Consider the following 21,651-nt stretch of genomic DNA (forward strand, 5'->3'; position numbering starts at 1 on the left):
TCATGATCCCAGGATCCTGGGATCGAGTCCCACATTCGGGCTCCTTGCTCGGCGGGAAGACTGCCTCTCCCTCTCCCACTCTCCCTGCTTGTGTTCCCTCTCTCGCTGTCTCTCTCTCTGTCAAATAACTAAATAAAATCTTAAAAAAAAAAAAAAAGAAAGACTACTCCCATATAGTCCATTAAGTGTCAGTTCCTCAGCCAAAGGAACTCGTAAGGTCTAATCTAGTGCCCTGATAGGGATATAGTAAGGCACAAGTGCGTAATCAACATGAAATGGTCGTGCTTGTCATTGAAAGCTATCCAGGATGAGTAATCAATTTCATGGCACACCCCTTCCCAAAGCAGTACCTCTAATAGTAGGATTTTCAAGTCCTGGTGGCTAGATAGATTTTTGTGCAAGAAGGACCTGTGTTCACATTATACCATCTGCTTTGGAATTGAGGCAGCAAACTCAAGGTTACCTGAACAGAAATTTATCTAATCTTTTATTCAGCTTGTTTTATTTACTAAAGTACTGGGGGGGTAATATCTTTAGAAAATTCTACCTAAAAATTTTCAAGATGTTGCTAGGTATCACAATTATTCACTTTCTCAATATTTTTAGTTGAATGATCTAATTCATCAGTAAATATGGTTACATGCTTTGCTTCCTAGGAATAGGGCAATTCACTCAGAATTATCTGATTGTATTATATTTAAATTATTTTATATTTAAGGTTTACAGAGCATATGTTACAGAAGAGTCATTTGCCTACAGAATAGGCATTTTTTTTCCTTTAGATGAAATAAAAACCCATCCCATCCTGCAGAAATGGAGAATTCAAATATATTAAAGCCATCATATTTTATAACAATTCCCATAGATCCAAAATGCATTTATCCTATGCTGTTACACAGTGTTCTTATTCAAAAGATTATATCAAAAGCATCTCGGGTATCATTGCTATAGAAAGAAAACTTATGAATTTCTTTGGCTTCTGCATTTTTAGATTCTCCACTGACTATAATTTCTGCACCACTGCTTCCTTTTTCAGTTTGTTAAATGCGAAGTGGTGATGACTATACAGTCAAATAATTGACTCTCTTTGTACATTTATAAATGAATGTGCGTTTCTCTCAATGTGAGATTTAAAGCATATGCAGTTTATTTAACATTTATACATGGGCAACAAGATAACTTTTTTTTAATAGCTTAAAATTAGAATTTATAGTACTTCATACAGTTTGTATTAAAGTCCTCAACCCCTGCCCTGGGTTTTCAAACCCTTACAATGTTTTCTTTACTAAACTAGAGTTATTTATACAAACAAAGAAATATATTCTTCTCACTATGAACCAAATGCAAAAGTTTTAAAATTTAACAAGTTCATGAAAATGTTAGTGTATAGTATAGTACAGAGCAAAAAATTTTCTCATTCACAAGGGGATTGTGATTCTAGGCAAACTTTGTTCAATTTTGAAAACAAAACCTATCACCCTGTACAATTAAGAAGAAGGTGAAGAAGCTAAATGCAATGTTACATATCAATGACATCTAAATTTTTAAAAATTAAAAAAAGAAGCTGAAGATATTTTACTCAGTGTATAACCTCTTGATTAAGGTTTTTTTCAAGGACTGAAATATAATTTACACATTATGCCTTGATAACTTTTTTTCAGTGATAATTTGGCAACAGTGTTTTTCAATCAAGTCCATCTGTGTAGCAGCTACTGCTGTAGGTTTGTCGAAGACATACTCTTCTTTAGTCATAATTCTTGCAGGACCTTGTGAAGCTGCAAAAAAGAGCTTGTGATGAATGGCTCAACCCAGATCGACATCCTTCAAACTTGCTGGATTGCTAGGAAGAGGCCCGTCGATGGAGAAAATGTGCTAGTCTCAAAGTGCCCTCTGCTGTTTCTCCAGAACACTGCCGTCCCACGCAGCCCCCGGAAGCTGGTCTCAAAAGTTCTTCATTAAAAGCCTCAATTAAAATAACGCTCAATCAATAGATTTAGTACTAATGTTTCGTTCACTGTGGACTTGTAAAAAAGCAATTTCCAACTTCCCGATGGTGGGAGCACAGTGCTTCCTCGAAGAGAAAAGAGCGAGGTCTTTATTGTTGCTGGAGGGGCCCTCCCTCTTTGGCAAGGGCACAGATCTTCAGCGATAGGGTCTTTCCTTGGAGATTCTCCAGGATTCATTAGGATGGGAATTTGCTCAGACTTCTAACGTCTCCACCCAGAGAGTTTTTAAAATATGGTCTACATGCTCTTTAAAAGGTAGATAGAACGATTACTGTTTGGCACTATGTTTTTAGGATAAGATCCCTAGGCCACTAGAGGATTTTGCTTTTGTGGCTAAATATGCAAGAAAAGAAGGTCCCTACAAGTCAGACGAATTGATGCTGCCTTAACATTCTCCAGCAGCAGACAGACTTTGACTACAGTGGGTCCTTTTCCCATTACTGATCGATTGCCATGCATCTTGACAAGGCAATCACAGTTCCCTAGTTATGTGGCCTGCTCTTCCTTCTCTTTTTGACATGCTAACCCACCTGAATGTCTGAGATCAGGCTAATTCTTTCTTGGCACAAACTAGGAAGTTATCCTTTTATACTTTTGATAGACTAATACCAACTAGGTAATTAATTTAGAATTTATATAACTGAGGGATTTTTTTTTCTTTGTCCATGCCAATCCTGGTGATTTCTAAGCTGGTCAAAATGAAAGGGAAAAAAAAGGTTTTATAAGTTCTAGTACAGGAAATTTACATGGAATAATTAGCTCAAATGGAGCCTCTAGGAGCCTGAGCTCCCAAGTTGGGGAGTGCGTGCCGAGATCTCTGTGAATCCACTATTGCATTTCATGGAACACAACTGTCGATTATAAGAGGCGCCATTACTTGATGTATCACAAGAAAAGAAATTTCCAGCTATAATTCTAAGCTATCATCAACTATAAGACATCTAATCTCAGAGATGTTAAAATGGGAGGGGAAAAATGCATTTTAGAATCAAGGAGATAGGGTAATTTCCATGAACAGTTGAGCCATGTGCTAGTATATTCTTTATCATTCATGATTTAGGACTTAGCATTGATGAAGAAACATGATTTTCAGCTCACAACCTTATGCTTTTTGGTCTTTGTTTTTGTTTGGCTTTTATTTCATTTTGTTTGAATGAAATGAATGCAACAGTGTTTGAGTGAGGGTGATTCTTCAAACAGATTTAAATTCCCATCTGGAGATTTGGGACTCAAATGCGGAAATACCCCTTTTCCCCCACCGAGTCCTTTTTCTCTTTTTCTTCTCAGTTTCCCACCTTAATAAAATGCTACATTGTTATTTCTGGCAGGAAAAGAAAAGAGAAAAGGGAGAGAGGGAGGGAGGGAGGAAGGAAGAGTAGGAGGAAGGAAGGAAAGAAAAAGGCATTCTGACATAGATCTGAAAGCAGTGCCCTTCAGGCCCTTATCTTTGGGTTAGAATGAGTAGTTTATTGGTTTTGATGAGACAGCCCAAGGTGATGTCAACTTGTGTAGTGTCTGGGATGGAACAGATGCTTTCTAAATCGTTGTGGCATCGAATCTTGGTGTCGAGGACTTTCTCTAAATGTGAGTGTGGTGCAAACACATTGTATTAGGTAATTCCTCATACCCAGAGGTTTACATCATTTCTACTTCTTCTCCTAAATAATAGAATTCCATTCGAGGCTCTGTTGGATCATGCCTCTGAAGAGAGAGGTGATGCACGTGTTTTGGCATATCACAACACGCACCGTGATGGCAAATGCGTGTCTCTGTTAATAGCAGGTATAGCACGAGCTAGAGTGAGAAGAACAGGTAACTAGAGTAGGTGCCTATGTCACTGTTCTTGTCATAGTTGTCCAGCTCAGCTCAGCTCACGTCCTAAAATGTGAGATTGGGACTCCGAACTTTTTATGGCACTAACTGAATGAATCATTAATTTATTGCTGTTGTCTGTGGCCTTTAGCAGATATGTGCCTGTTAGATGCATCCATGTTGTGTTTGTGTATCAAAATAGTGAGATGATTATGTTAGCTTCTCTCTCTCTCTCTCTTTTTTTTTCTGCCATTAAAAACCCTGATTCAACTGGCCAGTTATCATGGCAAAATGGTCCAGCTAATCTTAGGCACTCACATCATTGTAGATTCATGGTTCCTTCCCAGTAGAAAAGGCTCATATTTATGGATGGTGGATCAGGAGGACAAAGCACAAATATGCTGGAAACGTGGAGAACGTGTATGTATCAGTATTCAAAAACATTGCCTAATCAGACGAAAATAATTGCATTTCCCTTGCGGCTTTTACGTAATAGCCGTATTTCACGTTACATTCTAGAAGGCTGGAAATTCATTTCTTTAAATATAAAATAGGTTCAAATCTTTAGAGTCCTGAGTTTAGCCTTATCATGCTGAAGGTAAGTAACATAATGATAGAATACCTTAACTGGGGTTAATGAAGAGGAAAATGTAAATAAAACATGTAATGCAATTTCAGCCATTTGAATCTTCTAATGAAAAGTAACATATCAAATGGGATAGGCTTTCATTCAAAGTCTTAGCACTGAAAAGTACTTTTCAAGTTTATCCAGGTAGCATCCTCAGGGGTCATATTTTCCCCTCAGTGCAATTATTTCTGATGCTTCTTAGTAGTTATTGGGAAATTACCCAGAGTAATAATTCATGTTCAGTTCATCTTATTTGTGATTTATAATGACAGCATATTTTGTCACTGTAATTAAATGAAAGCTAGCATTGAACTAGTTCTTAATCACATCCTTGTCTCTTTATTTTGGACGTATATTATAACATCGTAAGTTTCATTTTCATACCTAAATAAAAAATAATAGTACCATATTATTAAATGCAAATTTTAAAAAATTCTGAAAGTGAAATGTCATATACTGACCTCAGAAACTAGCTCTAGCAAGAGTCCGGTGTGATCACCAGTTCTGTCCTTGATACCGTTTTTAACAGGCCTTAGGAGTTTCTATAACCTGGAAGCTACATACTGTTTTTTTGTTTTGTTTTGTTTTGTTTTTTTTAAAGATTTTATTTATTCATTTGAGAGAGAGAGAATGAGAGATAGAGAGCACGAGAGGGAAGAGGGTCAGAGGGAGGAGCAGACTCCCTGCCGAGCAGGGAGCCCGATGTGGGACTCGATCCCGGGACTCCGGCATCATGACCTGAGCCGAAGGCAGTCGCTTAACCAACTGAGCCACCCACGTGCCCTGGAAGCTACATACTGTTGATGATCAGATGGAGACCTTTTCTCCTTAAGAGGGGGATTCACTGGCATTCAAATTTTTAGGCATGATGAAGGGTCTCTATATGCATCTGTCTTTAAATTTAGCTTATCTGGATAGTTTTGCTTATTTTTATCTTACAGATCCCCTATGCAGCAAGCTTGATCAGGAAAGAAAAGCTTGGTGCCCATCTCAGCAAAAGCTAAAAGGTAAGCTTACCAGACAAAAGAGATTTTCCCGAATTCGGAATTCTTATTGCTCAGCCATGTTCTTTATTTGGTATATTCAAAATAGCCCAGGGGATTAGTAAAGTTGCATCCCGTGTTTCAGCCAATATACGGATGAACTTTGTTATGCCCAGGCATGGGACTTCCTAAGTAAGTGGCCATGGACATTTTAGAGATTCCTTGGAAAATTCCTAAAACTAGGGAAATTCTCTACTCCTCTGCAGAAGCAATCTTCATTCTGTTTTGAGGTTTTCTGTTCTCTATGGTTCTCCTTGACACCCCGACTACCGCCCCTCCACACGAAAGTGGCGTGTCAGCAATCACAGTTACTGTGCCTCATCTTCTCTGCCTCTCCTTTGCTCCCAAAAGTCTTCCCGAAATCTGGCTTCCAGGGAGCTTCTGACAGACGGTGATATGAACAATTGCAGGCAATGTGGACCTTTGAGAACATCGCTGTAGGAAGAGTCATTCATTCTTTCCCTAAACCAATCATTGTCTCTCTAGAGCTGAAGCCAGGTTCAAGCCCACATCCCTGGCAATGATTTAAAAGACAAATACTCTGGGCTCCTAAGGCAAGGAAGACAGTAAAAATTCAATAACTGTAGTCAGAACAGACCTAAACATTTCAAAAGCAACTTTTTGATTACGTAGAAGACATATATAATTTTTAGAATAGAAGGGATATAAAAACTATGGCTTGTTGGTTCTGTAACAATACATTAGGATGACCTAACAACTGGAATTGCTAAATCAGGAAAAAACTCAGATGTCAGAGGGAGCATTTGTAAGTGCTCATGGCCAACTAGGATTGCGGTCATTTATCAGTTTGACCTGTTCCCATCAGAATCATTCTTCCCAGGCCTTCCCTCTGGAACATGTTTTCAACTCAATAGAATTTATTGGCAAAAAGAATTCTGTAAAATGGCGGCTCGTGGCTCCCTTTCTTTCTTTCACATCTCTCTCTCTGCATATCACAACCCTCCTCCATCTTTGTACAAATGACATCCCACTTCTTGTCATCATCTTCATTAGTGATAATCTTCAGCATTTTTCTTAAATAATGATAATTATGTCACACATATTGCATCAGGAGCTCAAAAATCTCTCCAAGATGGTCTCTCATTCATATGCTTTCCCTTAATTTTACACACAAGGAACTGAGGTATGGAGAAGAGAGATGTGATGTTTTAGGTCCATGTTGCAAAGCTAGGGAGAGATCCCAGGGCTCCTGACTTTAGATTCAGTGCCATCTTGCTCCTAATGCATGTACTTCCTGTCCCCTGTGAGTAGATGTTTCCGCAAGAGAGACAATCAAATAATAAGTCATTGTGTTTCCATCTCCATGAAGTCATACACAAGTGGGCCTGTGAGTTGGCTCTGTTCTATATATGCAGGTATTCTTCTTAAGCCTGGAGTTGATGTTGGGCATTTCTTTTTCATTAGAGTAGACAGGTTTGTACCAGTTGTGTGAAATGAATAATTTTAGAACAGATTTCACTAAATCTTAACTCCGACTATGGAAGGTAATCAAGGCAAGAATCACTCAAATAATCTCATAGGTATAATTTGAAAATATCAAAGTAATTTTCTTTCAAGTTAAAGAGAATATATTAGGATGTGTTCTTTTTAAATAACATTTTTATGAGAGTATAACACACATTCATCAAAGTCCAGAAATCATCAAGTCATACAAGTCATGAAGTCGACAAATCAAAATTCGGTAGATTTTCACAAGAAGAACTCACTTAGGTTTCCAGCACCCAGACAGCCTCTCTGTACCCCTACCCAAATATTCCCCCACCCAACAAAGATCAGCTTCACCTGATTTTGAGCTTCAGTAAAAGACCTTGTACAGAATGCTCTCTTTGGTATCTGGCTTCTTTTACTCCACGTTTATGAGATTTATCCATTAGAATGTAGTCTGATTTCCACTCAGGAACTTCAGTAAACTCTCTTTTTACTCCTTCTGATTCCCCAACTCCTCTGCTTACGATGAACTGCTCTCGCACCTACAAAATGAAGACTCACTGCCCAGAAACCATGCCTCTGATGATGACATCGACTACAGCTAGGTGGAAAAAAAAGAAAGAAAGAAAGATTGATTTGTGTTTAGTAACTAATGCTTCCTTCATGCTGATTTTGTTTCCATCCTTGCAGACAACAGGGATTTCTCTAAGTAGACCCTGGTGCTTTCAGAAGATTAGTGGTTACTTAAATGCTGAGCTAAATCAGCCAAGCAGAGAATCACGACCATATTGTTAGAGGCGGTATTTGATTCTCAACATGCCAACCCTGCAAGGAATTACCCCAAGAGAGATTACAAAATAAAAATCATTACACCAAGGGAGAGAGACAAATTCTGCCTTGCTGAGTGACCACAGGTTTCCAAATTAGGGACTGATGCATTAATGTCTTATGCAAGAGTGACCCTTAAGGTAGTGGGCTGTGTTCTTGCCACCCAGTGGATTCCACTATGACTATTAAGAGGAGGAAGCTTTTCAAAACCACAGGCAATCCACTTAATAAGCCGAGCAAGTATTGCCACATATCACTGCTCTACAAATCTTTTTTGCCCTACGTTAGGGCAGAAGAAATTCCATGTTGAGTCAAATAAAGGTCCACCCAGACCAGGATACTAACTGCGTAATTCCATTAGAAGAGCCCAATTGTTGTTCTTAACAATACCAAACTTGAAATTTAGGCACGTGCACTGAATGCTCCTAGCTTTTCCGTGATAACTCCTTAAAGACCCATTACCCATGGACTTATCTAAACCTTTCTTCAACCTAGGCATAGTCCCCTTTGGGGCAATGAATTCTATTTGTTTAGCTACCAGCTGTGTTAAGTGTAGTTTGCTTTCTTTATTTTCAAACTACCTCCTAAAACAAGCCTTAGTCGATTAGCCATTGGACTACTTTGTGTATTTGTTTCATTGTAAGCTCACAAGTACAATGGAAATGATTTGAAAAAAATATTTCAAAATGTTGTGTGTATTATCCTTGCATCTAGGACTGTTTTTAACCCCAGAATTACTCCTGACAGTCTCTCTGTTTCTATGACCCATGTCTTGCTCGGATACCCAATGTAATCTTTGTGAAATCTATACTCCCAAAGAAGTGCCATGATGTCAACACTAATTTAACTATCACTTTGCGTTCTTTTTCTTCCAAGCCCCTTTTAAGATTTTATTTATTTATTTTAGAGAGAATGAGAGAGAGAGAGAGCCCAAGTGGGGTGAGGGGCAGAGGGAGAAGCAGACTGCCTGCTGAGCAGGGAGCCTGATGTGGGGCTGGAACCCAGGACTCCGAGGTCATGACCTAAGCCAAGGCAGACGCTTAACTGACTAAGCCACCCAGGCGCCCCCCAAGCACCTTTTGACATTATACAAATGTCCTCCATGTAGCTTGTTGAAGCACCCAGGTCTTTCAGTCATTTTATGCAAGTGGAAAGTGGATCGTGGGAAATGACTTGTTCATAGTCATACAGAAACTCGTGACCAAGCCGGAAATAATAATAACTATCATTTCTTGAGCACTAATTATGCCAGATACTAGGCTAAATTCTTTGCCACATTATCTATCTCTTTTGACCCTTACAACTCTATAAGGTAGATTCTATTATTATCCCCATTCCTACAGGGGAACATTGAGGTTCAGTGAGGTCACTTAGCTAACAAGTGACAGAGCCAGGATTCAATCCAGGTCTATTTGACTCTATTACACTGTGTTAAGTGTAGTTTGAGAGAGGATCGCTCTCCCAAGATCACTGAGCCAGTTTGGAAGGAGTCTGCCTTCTAAATCTGACACTACCTCCCTATGTTATCTTGAGTAGAATATCATGTAACCTCTTTGAGGCTCAGTCTCATCTATAAAATGTGGGTAGCCAAGCCTGATAAAAGTTTCTGCCAGGTCTAAAATGTTTACTATAATTCTTGCGTACCAGACTTCTGCCATACTCTCCTTCCTTTCCCATAAAGGGGCTGCTTTTATTAAAATATGCTCGAGACCATATATAACACCCTAGGGCACGATCAACCTACTTTTACCTATGTTTGCATTTTCTTCATCACAAATGGCTACTTTGCATACTTCTGGAGAGGTTGAGAATTTTTCTTCCTGTACTAAGAGTATCTACCTCTTTGGTAAACTCCTCTTACTTTTATTTCAGTTCTGGAATAATTGCTACAAAAATAATTACAAGAAAAAGTTCTTAAAAGGATATAGAGGGATTGTAAGAGAACACTCTGTGTCTTCCTTTTGTATAGATCAAAGACAAAGGGAAGGAATAGCATATGCATTTCTTTCATCTGTAGTCACAGAAGACTAGGTTCTTTCAAAAGTGTCCATTGAAAACGACAACGTGCTCCTAATCTGCTCAATGCTTTGAGTCAATTATCTTATTTAATCTCCAAAACAACCCATTGAGAGAAGGACTTCTATTTTCACTGTATTCTACAGCTGTGAGAAAACTGACAGGCAGAGAGCTGAGTATGTGGTCTGTGGTCTCACTGGGAGCACGCAGGAGGATTTGAGCCCAGCTGCCTGGCTCTGCCTCCTGCACTTCATCTGCTCTCCTCTGATTTATACCTGGAGATCGGGGCCTAATTCACATCCTCTAGTATCCGTTATAAATATGCAGTTAATAGCCAATCCAATAGTTTTGTTGATGTTGAATCACAAAACTCCAGTCATGCTTCTGCTGTTGCCCTAACACCTCAGGACAAGAAAAATAGATGTAACGGGCTGTCCAGCCAAAGCCAGCAGGGCACTGGCGCATGAAATTCTGTCTGCCCCTTTCACCGCAGGCTGTCTTAAGCAAACCGGAGCTTCTAGAACCCCGCAAACATGGCATTACTGTAAAGAAGGCATAGCAAACCAACACACTCTGATGTAATCGTTCTAGCTTGGCTCAATGTCCGCGGAGATGTATAAACGAAGATGGCAGGCAAATAGATGTAAAAAAGAAGATGCTTTCATAGTCACTGTTGAAACATCTTATCCACACGGTACTAAACATGTCTTCTCTCAGGATGTACTAAATGCTACTTGATGTGTTTTGTATGGTGCTGAAGTCCTCATTCTGTGCTTTTTGTCTTCTCCTAGGTGCACAGAACCACTTACTCTTGTTCTCTTGTAAGATACACCCTGCCACTGAGCACTTCTGACCCACATAAAGACTGCGAATTGAAAGGGCTTGGGAATCCAATACAAAATCAGGTTCGGGAGAACCCAAGGACAAGTGACCTCAAAGCAGCATGGACAACCATGGAAAATAGACTGTAGCGGCCATTCATTAGTGGGGGGAGGGGGGGCGCCAACCAGAGCAGCCAATGCTTGTCGCATCTTTTGGTGGAACCAAAGTTTGAGTCTTTGTGTTTTTCGAGGCCAACTGAACCCAGAGCATGGGAGTGCCGTTAAGCCAACCGGAATGGGAAATCTGTGGACGGTCCCAAGTGATCTCAGTGCTGCCCACGTGGAGAGAGCGGCTTTGCAAGACTGTCTGTTGTGTTTGAAGCAGTGATTCTTGGTGGAAACACAAGACCTGTCCTAGGAGTGGGGATCACGTTTCGACAGCTGGGACGGTGTCAGCCATACAAACCCGCTTTTCACAGCAAACTGGACGGACTTACATGTGGCCCCTTCCTCTCTGATATTTTGCCTGCTGTATGAATGAAGATTGTATTCCTCTGGAAATATTTTACAGTTTAATATTGAGTGTAATTAAGAATATAATCATGTTATCAAAAATGGTATTTAACTCTGTTGTAGTTTCTTTAACATTCATGTGGATAAAAAAAAAGTCTATAATAAAAAAACTATGAAGTAATAGTGGTGTTCATGTAGTTAAATACACATTTGATTGGGGGAGACTAATAGAAATAAATACTTTTTAGAATTATTTTGACATAAAATATTTGAATAAATTATTTTTGAAAATGGAATTCCTTCAAAAATGATTATTAAAGTCTAGGTTAGCCTTTGGCCACTGTCAGCAGCTGGAGTCCTCCCCATCATGTTAGGATCTTTGTATGGCCAAGGGAAGCTTCTGTATTCCTGCTAGGTCTTCTGATAGTGTGGGTGATGGTGTTGATATTATGCCTCCCTCCTAACTAGGATGTTGAATCAAAGTCCAAGATCCCTTTCTTTTTTAAAAGATCTGTTTATTCTAGAGAGAGAAAAAGAGAGAGACTGTGGAAGGAGAGGCAAAAGGAGAGGGAGAGAGAAAATCCTCAAGCAGACTCCCCACTGAGCGTGGAGCCCAGTGCAGAGCTTCATCCCATGACCCAAGATCATGACCTGAGCTGAAATCAAGAGTCAGATGCTTAACCAACTGAGCCACCCAAGTGCCCCCCAAGATCCTTGTATGCCAAACATTCTGCCTCTCAGATGAGATAGAAGGACCAAAATGGTGACTCCTTTGAGCCCAGGATTTCTAAGGTCTTGCTGAGTTGCACAGAAATCTACTGTGGAAGACCTCTTACCATGAGGTTGCCAAAGACCATCCTAACTGAAGAGACACCTTGCCAGTGGCATTCTTGACAGATTTCAAAAGCATCACCATGATATTTGATACCTTTTCCCCCCACCATCTTTATTATCATGAACTATCAAAAAAAAGCTTCACAATTTACCCTTGAGATAAATTTTCTTACCTTAGGCTGTCACATTAAGAACCCAAAGGAGAGCTACTCATTACTGATTTTCTTCCTAGCCCATGAAGGACAGGAAGTTGGTCAGAGAAGGGATCTAACCAGGTCCTGGAATCTGAGGATGGGTTCCCAGTGATTACTAGTAGAAAATGATATGAGGATGCTGTGACTGACCACACAGGGCAGAATGCTCTCTCTGAGGTGTTCTGGCCTGGCTCTGAGAATGAGGCTCACACTGCCCTTCAGACATGGCACACATTTCTAAAAATGGCAGCTGTACTTAGGAGGGTAACTGGGCAGTCAAGTTGGTGGGGCATTTTCTCCACATAAGCTTTACATTACATATAGGGATGGAAGCCCAGCACCCTTAGCTTTGTACTTGAAGCCAGTACTGCCAGAGGTGACAGAAAATCATCTATGAGAACACAGACCTGGCTTCATGACCTACCCCCAGAGGACAGCAATGGTCATTTTCTGCAGAACCCAGTGTAACCTTAGGAACCAGAGCACTTCTCAGAGCAAGAAGAGTGACTGGGCAGGTTGAAGTAACTAACAGACTTACAGATGAATTGAAGGCCTTTGTCTTGCAGCTACATCAACTGGCAGTGTAAACAAGCCTAAAATGTCATTCTTTTTTTCTAATTGCAACTTGAAACATCTCAGTCATTAGTGCTAAAATATCAGCAAGTAAGTTTGAAGCAAAAGGGACATTAGAACTAGATAAATTAACAAGTATGTCTGAGAGCCTGGAGTTAGTAATGGTGGCATAGCTCTGAACTGAATTAATGGCCAAGCTCTTGGCAAAGGCCACTGGCTTCTATGGATGCTAGAACACATTATGCCTTCCAGTTCTCCTCCTAAACTCCAGGCTTCATAGAAGCCCAGCTGTGCATCTTTCCCTGAGCACTTGGGAAATTGCTATTGTCTTTATTCTCATGACCTTTAAGTCTCCCCATTTCTGGAGGTATTTTATCAGACTCAGTCTATTTCTTATCAGCAGTAGAGCCCAAGAATCTTCCATGTAACCATGAAGTTGTACACCCAAACCCAAAACCTTCAAAGAAAAAAGGCCAACATATGATATGGAAACATCATTAATCCATATATTTTCTCATTAAGGAGAGCGAAAACCTCTTCTTTATTCTAGCAATGCTTGATGCTCCTAAGTTGGAACAAAAAGAATTTGTCCCTAAAACCGGATGTGATTGGGTTATCTGAGCTGCCCTGTGGAAACAGGACATCCATCTAAAAGTGCTGCATGGGGCTAAAAATAAAGCCACTCTTCAGAAGGGCAAATAAAAATTCTTGGCTCCACAAAATGACAGCAGAAAAAATGCTGTGCCTCTTTGTTTTACCATGTTAAAATTCCAAGGTCCAGCCAACTAGTAGCTAATGAAGAATAAGGGCAATGCAAATAAAATTCTCTATTTCAATTCCAAATGAAATCATAAGATCAGAAATGGCCATAGCAAATCAAAGCAGAAATCCAGGCCCAAACAATAAAGTATTTCCTATTGGGATAGACATTTGCAGACGGATACTTTTGGTCCTTAGGATGCCTGAGTAATGGCTCATCTATTTGCCACAGGCAAGGAGAGTGGGACATCACATCCCAATTTCCTTAGATTGAGCAATGAGTGTAGCCTCAGCTCTGTGGAAAATAGGGGAGAATTCTCTCCTAGGTATAGGGAATATGACCAAGCAGATAGGATCTCATTTACAGGTAAGAGTTAAAACAGCTTTGGTGAGCAGTGAGGAAGGTCAGAGAAGAGGAATACCATCAGCATGCTAAGAATGTGTAACCACATCATTTAATGGGGGTGCTTCCAGCTGACTCCAGGCCCAATGACAGAGGCCCTTTGTCCCTCTACACAGTTGAGGGTACAAAGTTCAAGTCTGACCACCTAACACGATTCTCCATACACAACCCACACCACAGTTTGGAATTACACACATTTCCTTTCATAGGAAGATGTGCATTGTACATTTTATGAGGGCAAGGGATGTTCATTTCAGCTCCCTACCATCTCTCTGCTGCTGGGCACAATACCTGACATACAGTTGCCACATAAAATATTTTTGTTGATTGATTAAGTGGATGTGATTTATTTTATTTGAGCCAATCACAAAAGCAGATTATTTCACTGTTATCACTTTAAACTCTCTCTCTCAAGGAATGTTGACATTTCATTCGGTTTCAAATGACCGTATGTGGCAAACGTTAGTTACCATCCAACAGTATCCATTCTTGGGGGCAATGCACCCAAATGAAAGACTACATTTCCCAGGCTTACTTGCCTTTAGATGTGGCTGTGTGACTCTGTTCTGACCAATAAGATGTAAGTAGTAATATATGAAATTTTCAAGAAAGTCACTTCAAAAGAGTTTGACTTAGGCAATATTTCTCTTCTGTTTCCTTTCTTTTTTTTTTAAGATTTTATTTATTTATTTGACAGAGAGAGACATAGCGAGAGAGGGAACACAAACAGGGGGAGTAGGAGAGGGAGAAGCAGGCTTCCCACCAATCAGGGAGCCCGATGCAGGGCTCAATCCCAGAACCCTGGGATCATGACCTGAGCCGAAGGCAGATGCTTAATTACTGAGCCACCCAGGCGCCCCTTTCCCTCTTTCCTGATGTCAGTAATATGGATGGGGCCCCAGGAGCCATCTTGGGCCATGAGGTCACTTTGAAGAGAGAGGCCATATGTTAGTATGGAACAGAAAGATCATAGAAGCCTGGGTCCCCAACAACTACTGAACCAATGTTCTAACTCCAAACTGCCCACTTCCAAACGTCTTTTATTTTGGAAGGAAATGAAATTCTATCTTGTTTATACCACTGTTATTTTAGATTTTCTGTTAACTCTGATTACAGAATCCTTCTCTCTATTTGGCACTCAGTGATCAGCCAACAGTAACTTCTTATTAGTGTTAACAGTTTTCCAGTGCATATTTATGCCATCTGTGTCATCTTACGTTCTCATTAGCCCTTTGATTTACCCAAGGGAGGTCAGCAGATATGAAGGCTTGTTAGTTGCAGAGTCAAGACTCAAATCCAGTTCTTACTGCTATAACAAGCTTTTCCTGCTCAATCTCTTGGCCTTACCATCAGAACTGAACCAGTCTGTAACATCTGTGATATCCCCCATTGCAATATAGATAGGTGAAGATGACAGAAGGGGCTGGACTTGAACTTGGTCTGTTCCCCAGGGTAGGACAGGAACTGGGTTGGAAAGGTACACTGTCCAAAAGGCCTCACAGATTCTTGTGTGATGCAAGCAAAGCTGTGACCTAGGGTGTAGCCAGGACCACAAAGGGAATAGAGCTCAGCAGCACGGATATCCGAGGAGCAGGAGGTTGTCAATCCTCATCATCCTAGATAATGGGTCCCTGCTGCTCACTTGGCTTCATGGTCACATTCTAGCCTTGGGAAAACACACCACTGAGAATAAATAGGGTGGCAAGAAGCAAGCCCAGTGCTTGACTAGGGGATATGATGGGCAGAGAGGAATTTAACTCAGGAACCCATGTGGGCATTGGCTCTCCTACTCAGAGGGCAGCAACATACACTGGGAGAGCAGGTAAGGCCCTAGGACCCCTAGACTTGAGTCAGTCACCAGTATGCAGGACTAGAAGGGAGCTAAGGCTTTCTAAATGCCACTGGACTCCAGTCTTGATGTGGGTTCTGAAACAATATCGTAGCTTCAGGAGGAAGAATGGCAAGACAGTTGGTCTTGAGCTGAGAAAGGATCCAAAAAATACTAAGAGCCGAGACTACCTTGCTGCAAATGGCCATTTATTTCCATTCCAGGCCTAATATACATATAATTTAGAAGTAATAAACTCAAGTTATCTAAAGTAAATAATCATTCTGAAAAGCCACGACTCTGTGCCAAATTAAGAACCTCCCTGAAAGCATTGTTAACGTCTGGAGTTTCCAAACAATAAAATTCATTCTTCTCATCCAACTTTTACATCATCTCACTATTAAGGACAGTGGCTTCCTGGATGATTGTTAATGATGGTTTTCTTTATTATATTTTAGACCATTTAGCAAAGTTTATTGATTTATACTTGCTTGTAATTAGTTGTGATTAAAATAGCTTTTATGGCCCTCTAGAGATTGACTTTCTAAAGAATCAACATTTACCCCAAATTGTGTGCTTTAAAACATGGTTAAATACTGTTTGAATTCAGTACTAAACCATCATTGGTGAAACTGTGATTTTATATGTGGTTGCTTTCTCATCCCTCTGCTTATATGGCACTATCATCCAACTACTTGGCAGCCAATAATAATAACAGCAGCCAACTTTCACTGAGTGATTACAATGAGCGGAACATTGTGCTAAGTGTCTTAACACATTATTTCATTTAATCCTCTCAACAACCCTCTGAGGCAGAGACTATTTAACTATTTAATTGAAATCTGAGGAGTTCAGTCACTTGGCTGATAAGTAGAAAATTAGAAATGTGAACCTTTGGAAACTATGACTTCCAAACCTCTGCTTTTAACCACTAAACTCCAGTGCACATTGCCAGGGGAGCCAAGTAAGACCGCTTGTACACATGGGTGAATTGGCAGTCCCTGACTGATGTAATTTGAAGGATGCTAGAGACCTCTCTTAAACAAAAATATCTCTCCTCACCAAACTCACTTGAAGCTGAAATTTCTCCATTAGCATGATTCCTTTAACTATGGTATCATATGTTCCTGGAAATATAAGTACTCTAACACAGTACTACTTGAAGTGTGGCCTAAAGCTAAAAAAACAATACAAGAAAACATAAATCTTTATGACCTTGGGTTAGGCAGTGGTTTCTTAAATACAGCATCAAAAGCACAAGAGACAGAAGAAAAATATATAAATTGGACTTCATAAAAATTACAAACTTTAGTGCTGCTGATGATACCATCAAGAAAGTGAAAAGACAGCTTACAGAATGGGAGAAAATACTTGTAAATTATATACTTGATAAGAGATTGTATCCAAAATATATAAAGAACTCTTGCAACTCAATAATAAGAAGACAACCTAAATAAGAAATGGGCAAAGGATTTGAACAGACATTTCTCCAGAGAAGATACACGAATGCCCAGTAAACACATGAAAAGATGCTCAACGTAATGAGTCATCAGGGAAATGCAAATCAAAACCAGTGAACCCACTTCACTTCAAAAACCATCTCACATCTACTAGGATGACTATTATCAAAAAGACAGACAGTAACAGATTTGGTGAAGATGTGAGAGAATTGGAGCCCTTGTACATTGCTGGTGGGAATGTAAAATGGTGCACCACTATGGGAAATGGTTTGGCAGCTCCTAAAAAAGTTAAACATAGAATTACCGTATCAGCTAGTAATTCCACTCCTAGGGATATACTCAGAAGTATGGGAAACAGGTATTCAAATGTTTTTATACAAATGTTCATAGCAGCACTATTTACAATAGTCAAAAGGTAGAAATGACTCATATGTCCATCAATGGATGAATGGATATACAAAATAGGGTGTATACTATTAATCAGTCATGAGAAGAAATGAAGTATTGACACATGCTACAACATGGATGAACCTTAAAAACATTATGCTAAGTGAAATAAGCCAGACATAAAAGGTCACATAATGCATGATTCCATTTATATGAAATTATAGAACGGCAAATCCATTGAGATAGAAATCAGATTGCTGGTTTTCAAGGGTGAGGGGGAAGACAGAATTTGTAGAAACTGCTTAATGGGTACAGGGTTTTCCTTTGAATGATGAAAATGTTTTGGAACTAAATAGAGGTAGTGGTGTCCCTAAATTGTAAATGTATTGAATACCACTGAAATGTCACTGTGAAATGGTTAATTTTATGTTATGGGAATTTCATATAAAAAAAACTTTATAAATTTAGCACAAGATTCGTAAGACCTTTCCAGTAAAAACCTCCAAACATTGTTGAAAGAAATTTAAAAGACTTAAAACACTTGAGAAATATACTATATGCATGGGTTGGTAGATTCAGTATTGTTAAGATGTCAGTTCTCCCCAGATGTTTTTATAGGTTCAACACAATTTCAATCAAACTTCCAAAAACACTTTTGGGAGAAACTAGCAAGACAACTCTGTAATTAAACACAAGGGCAAAAGATGTAGGATACCCAAAGCAATTTTGAAAAAGAAGAGCAAGTTTTCAGGAATTTATACCACTTGATTTCAAAACTTACTATAAAGTTATAGCAATCATAATACTGTGTGCTACTGGCTTCAGGATTGACAAACACATCAGTGTAACTGAATAGAGAGCCCAGACATAGGCCATACCTATATGGTCATTTGATTTTTGACAAAGGTGCCAAAGAAATGGACAAAGGAAAGTCTTTTCAACAAAATAGTGCTGGAATAAATAATTCTGAATCTATATGGAAAAAAATGTTACCTTCAACCCCTACCTCACACCATATACACAATTTAATCTGAGACAGATGATAGACCTAAATGTAAAACTTGAAATCATAAAAATTTCAGACCAAACATGGGAGAATATCTTCATGACTAGGAGTCAGGCAAAGATTTCTTGGACATACAAAGCAATAGTTGCCTAAAAACCAAAAACCGACCTGATAAATAGGACTTCATCAAAATTAAAAGTTTGTGCTCATCATAACACCAGTAAGAAAATGAACATGTAAGCCACAGACTGGGAGAAAACATATGCAAGCATATATCTGACAAAGAACTTGTATCTAGGATATATAAAGAACTCTTTCATCTTAATAAAAATAAGAAGCAACCAGATTTAAAAAGAAAAAAACTCAGCAAAAGAATAGACATTTCATAAAGGAAAATATATAAATTATCAATAAACATGAAAAAGTGACCAACACCTTTAGTCATCAGGAGATCAAGTTAAAAACCACAATGAGATATCACTGCATACCCACTAGAATGACTAAATTTAAAGGACTGACAAACTCACACACTGGCAAAGTTGTAGAGTGACTGAAACTCATTTGTTATTGATAGGAATGCAAAATGGTATACATTCTTTAGGAAGAGGTCTGGAAATTTCAAGCCTAAGCCAGTCAATGCACTTCAATCCAAGAAAGGGAAATTTAAGAACAACCAATCACAGATAGCCAACTAGGCTTTCCCAAACAAGGCAACCACATAAGCTATAGCCAACTGAATAACTGCTTTGCTTTGTTTCAGCATCTTCTGTATGAAGACCTTGCCCCGTTGGTGGAGCACTCTTAACCACCTCCACTTTGGCAATGACCAATTCAAATCAATCCATGAACAAATCAACTTTTGAAAAATGTAATGTGCCTCAGCTTACCTTTTATTTTTTTTTAAGATTTTATTTATTTATTTGAGAGAGAGAGAGAATGAGAGATAGAGAGCACGAGAGGAAGGAGGGTCAGAGGGAGAAGCAGACTCCCCGCCGAGCAGGGAGCCCGATGCGGGTCTCGATCCCGGGACTCCAGGATCATGACCTGAGCCGAAGGCAGTCGCTTAACCGACTGAGCCACCCAGGCGCCCCTCAGCTTACCTTTTAAAACAGCATAATAGCCAGGCACAAAAAGGGAGCTGCAGACCCACTGCTGGGCTGGAAACTCACTATTCAGATCATTTCCCAACCTCTATTCCTGTCTTTGTGAGTCCGATTCTGTGATGCTCTTGGGTCCTTGTGAGGCTTGGATGAGTAGAGAAGATCCCTGTTTTTATTCTTTCCATGTATGTTCTTCAGCCAACTTCCATTGTGCAAACTACACCAAACCTATAAACAAATGCTTAACCCACTAGCTGTGTTGCTTTTATATAGTCCCATTTTTACTTATGTCTATGTCTAAAGATATAAAAGACATTTTCTATATTCTCTGCTCAAGGAAAAGTATGTTGAGGGAAAAACACGTGGTTTTTCTATTTCTTAGAAAGAGGAAAGCTGTTCCATAATACAACATGTTTTTAGAACCCTCACAGTCTCCAAATCCTATTTAACATCTATAGACAGCCTTCCTGGTATTCTTGGGTCTCCCTACCCCCCCACCACGGTCCCACCATCTTTCCTGACTGTTTGAAGTAGATTCAACAAAGACTAATAAGGTAATGTTTGTAAAAGACATCTTTTCTTTAATAAGCTACATAAATAATAAGCATAAGAAAGTCCCTTGCGAGATACTACTTAATTCTCGGAACTCCTGGGAGGTTTCCTTACTTTAACATTAAGTAAGAAGGAAGGAAAAATCTTGGCAACAACAGATATGGGTGTATCATCTTCTGGAACAGAACTTTTCATTCTTCACTCCCAATAAGGCAAGGCTAAATGACTTTTATAGCTACTCCAGAACCAAACTAACTGGGGAGAATATTCCCAGACAGATGAAAGTTCAAAAACTAATACTTGAAAAATAAGTGTGATCTGGGTACAAAACCACCACTTTTACCTTGATGCTACCTATTATTTACAAAATAAATCCCAAATCCTACCTGTTGTTCGAGGCCCTATACACTTTGGACCCAACTTACATTTGCCATCTCATAGCTGGACTCTTCCTACATTGGCCCCTAATTGCTATCTTCTTGCCTTTGCTGGCACCATTTCTCCACTTGGAAGGCCCTCCTTCCCTCTTTCTTCTTGCCTAAGCTCTGTCTGACTCTCAAGATCTAGCAGCTCAAGTCCACCCCCCTCCCTAGCTCTCTAAACCCTTAGATTTTCTCCCTCTTCTAAATCCTATAAGGGTATGTGGTTTTCTGCACCAGTCACTTGGCCCTTCTTATGTGCTGCCTTGGGTTTCTCATTGCTCTCGCTATCTTAATGTGTGCCCAGTGAGACTGTAAACTCCTTTAGGGCAGGAACAAATAGTCCTGGTCCTACTTTGCACTCCTCTTGGCTGGATAAGTATTTCCTAATGCAGATGACTTGGATGTCTCAAATGATCTAAACTTGTATACGGGTTTGTAGATAACTATCAGAACTTGGGGAGACTCAATATACAGAAATGTGGCCAACCAAGCTAATCTGCTTTTTGAGCCACAGTTCATTCATTATCACTGCTCCTTTCTACTTCCCCACCTGTCCCCCTTGAGAGTCTCTGTCCTCTATATCTATATACATACAGATGCTTCTTAACTTTCAAACTTTCATATATTATGTAGCTTTGCTCTAGATCCAAAGTAGGTTAACTCCTCTATAACATCAGCAAATGACTCTGGTGGTAGTTGGTACGGTGCCAGTGGACTTAAGAATAAATGAACCTACCACAGTTGTTCTTGAACTCTGCCTTCTCTTCAGGCTGCTGCCCCCTTTTGCCTTCCTGTCAGCACCAATTTCTTTTTCTTAATTCTTCATAGATTTATTTGTGCCCAGGACCTAGCTTCTGCCCTGACAGATGGCCACATTTAACTTGACTTTGAATTGGATTATGAGTTTGTTGTTCTGCATTTTATTTTGAGTCCTAAGTATATTTATTTCTTACTGAGAGAAAAGGGTGCTTTCTCTATCTCTTTCTCTCTCTCTCTCTCTCTCTCTCTCTCTCTCTC

General features: G+C 39.6%; 1 protein-coding gene across 1 annotated transcript in view; it reads left to right on the plus strand.

Moving 5' to 3' along the window:
* The window catches only part of SKOR2 (SKI family transcriptional corepressor 2), a 42,562-nt gene extending 31,810 nt beyond the window's left edge, over positions 1-10,752 (plus strand). Inside the window, exons 8-9 of the mRNA XM_025886331.2 lie at positions 5,388-5,453; positions 10,574-10,752. Coding sequence (XP_025742116.1) covers positions 5,388-5,450 — 63 coding nt within the window. The 3' untranslated portion in view covers positions 5,451-5,453; positions 10,574-10,752. The remainder of the gene's footprint in view (positions 1-5,387; positions 5,454-10,573) is intronic.
* The last annotated feature ends 10,899 nt before the right edge of the window (positions 10,753-21,651 follow it).

This window comes from Callorhinus ursinus, unplaced genomic scaffold (assembly GCF_003265705.2).
Source record: "Callorhinus ursinus isolate GAN/ISIS: 27379988/994484 unplaced genomic scaffold, GSC_fseal_2.0 scaffold11, whole genome shotgun sequence".
NCBI lineage: Eukaryota > Metazoa > Chordata > Mammalia > Carnivora > Otariidae > Callorhinus > Callorhinus ursinus.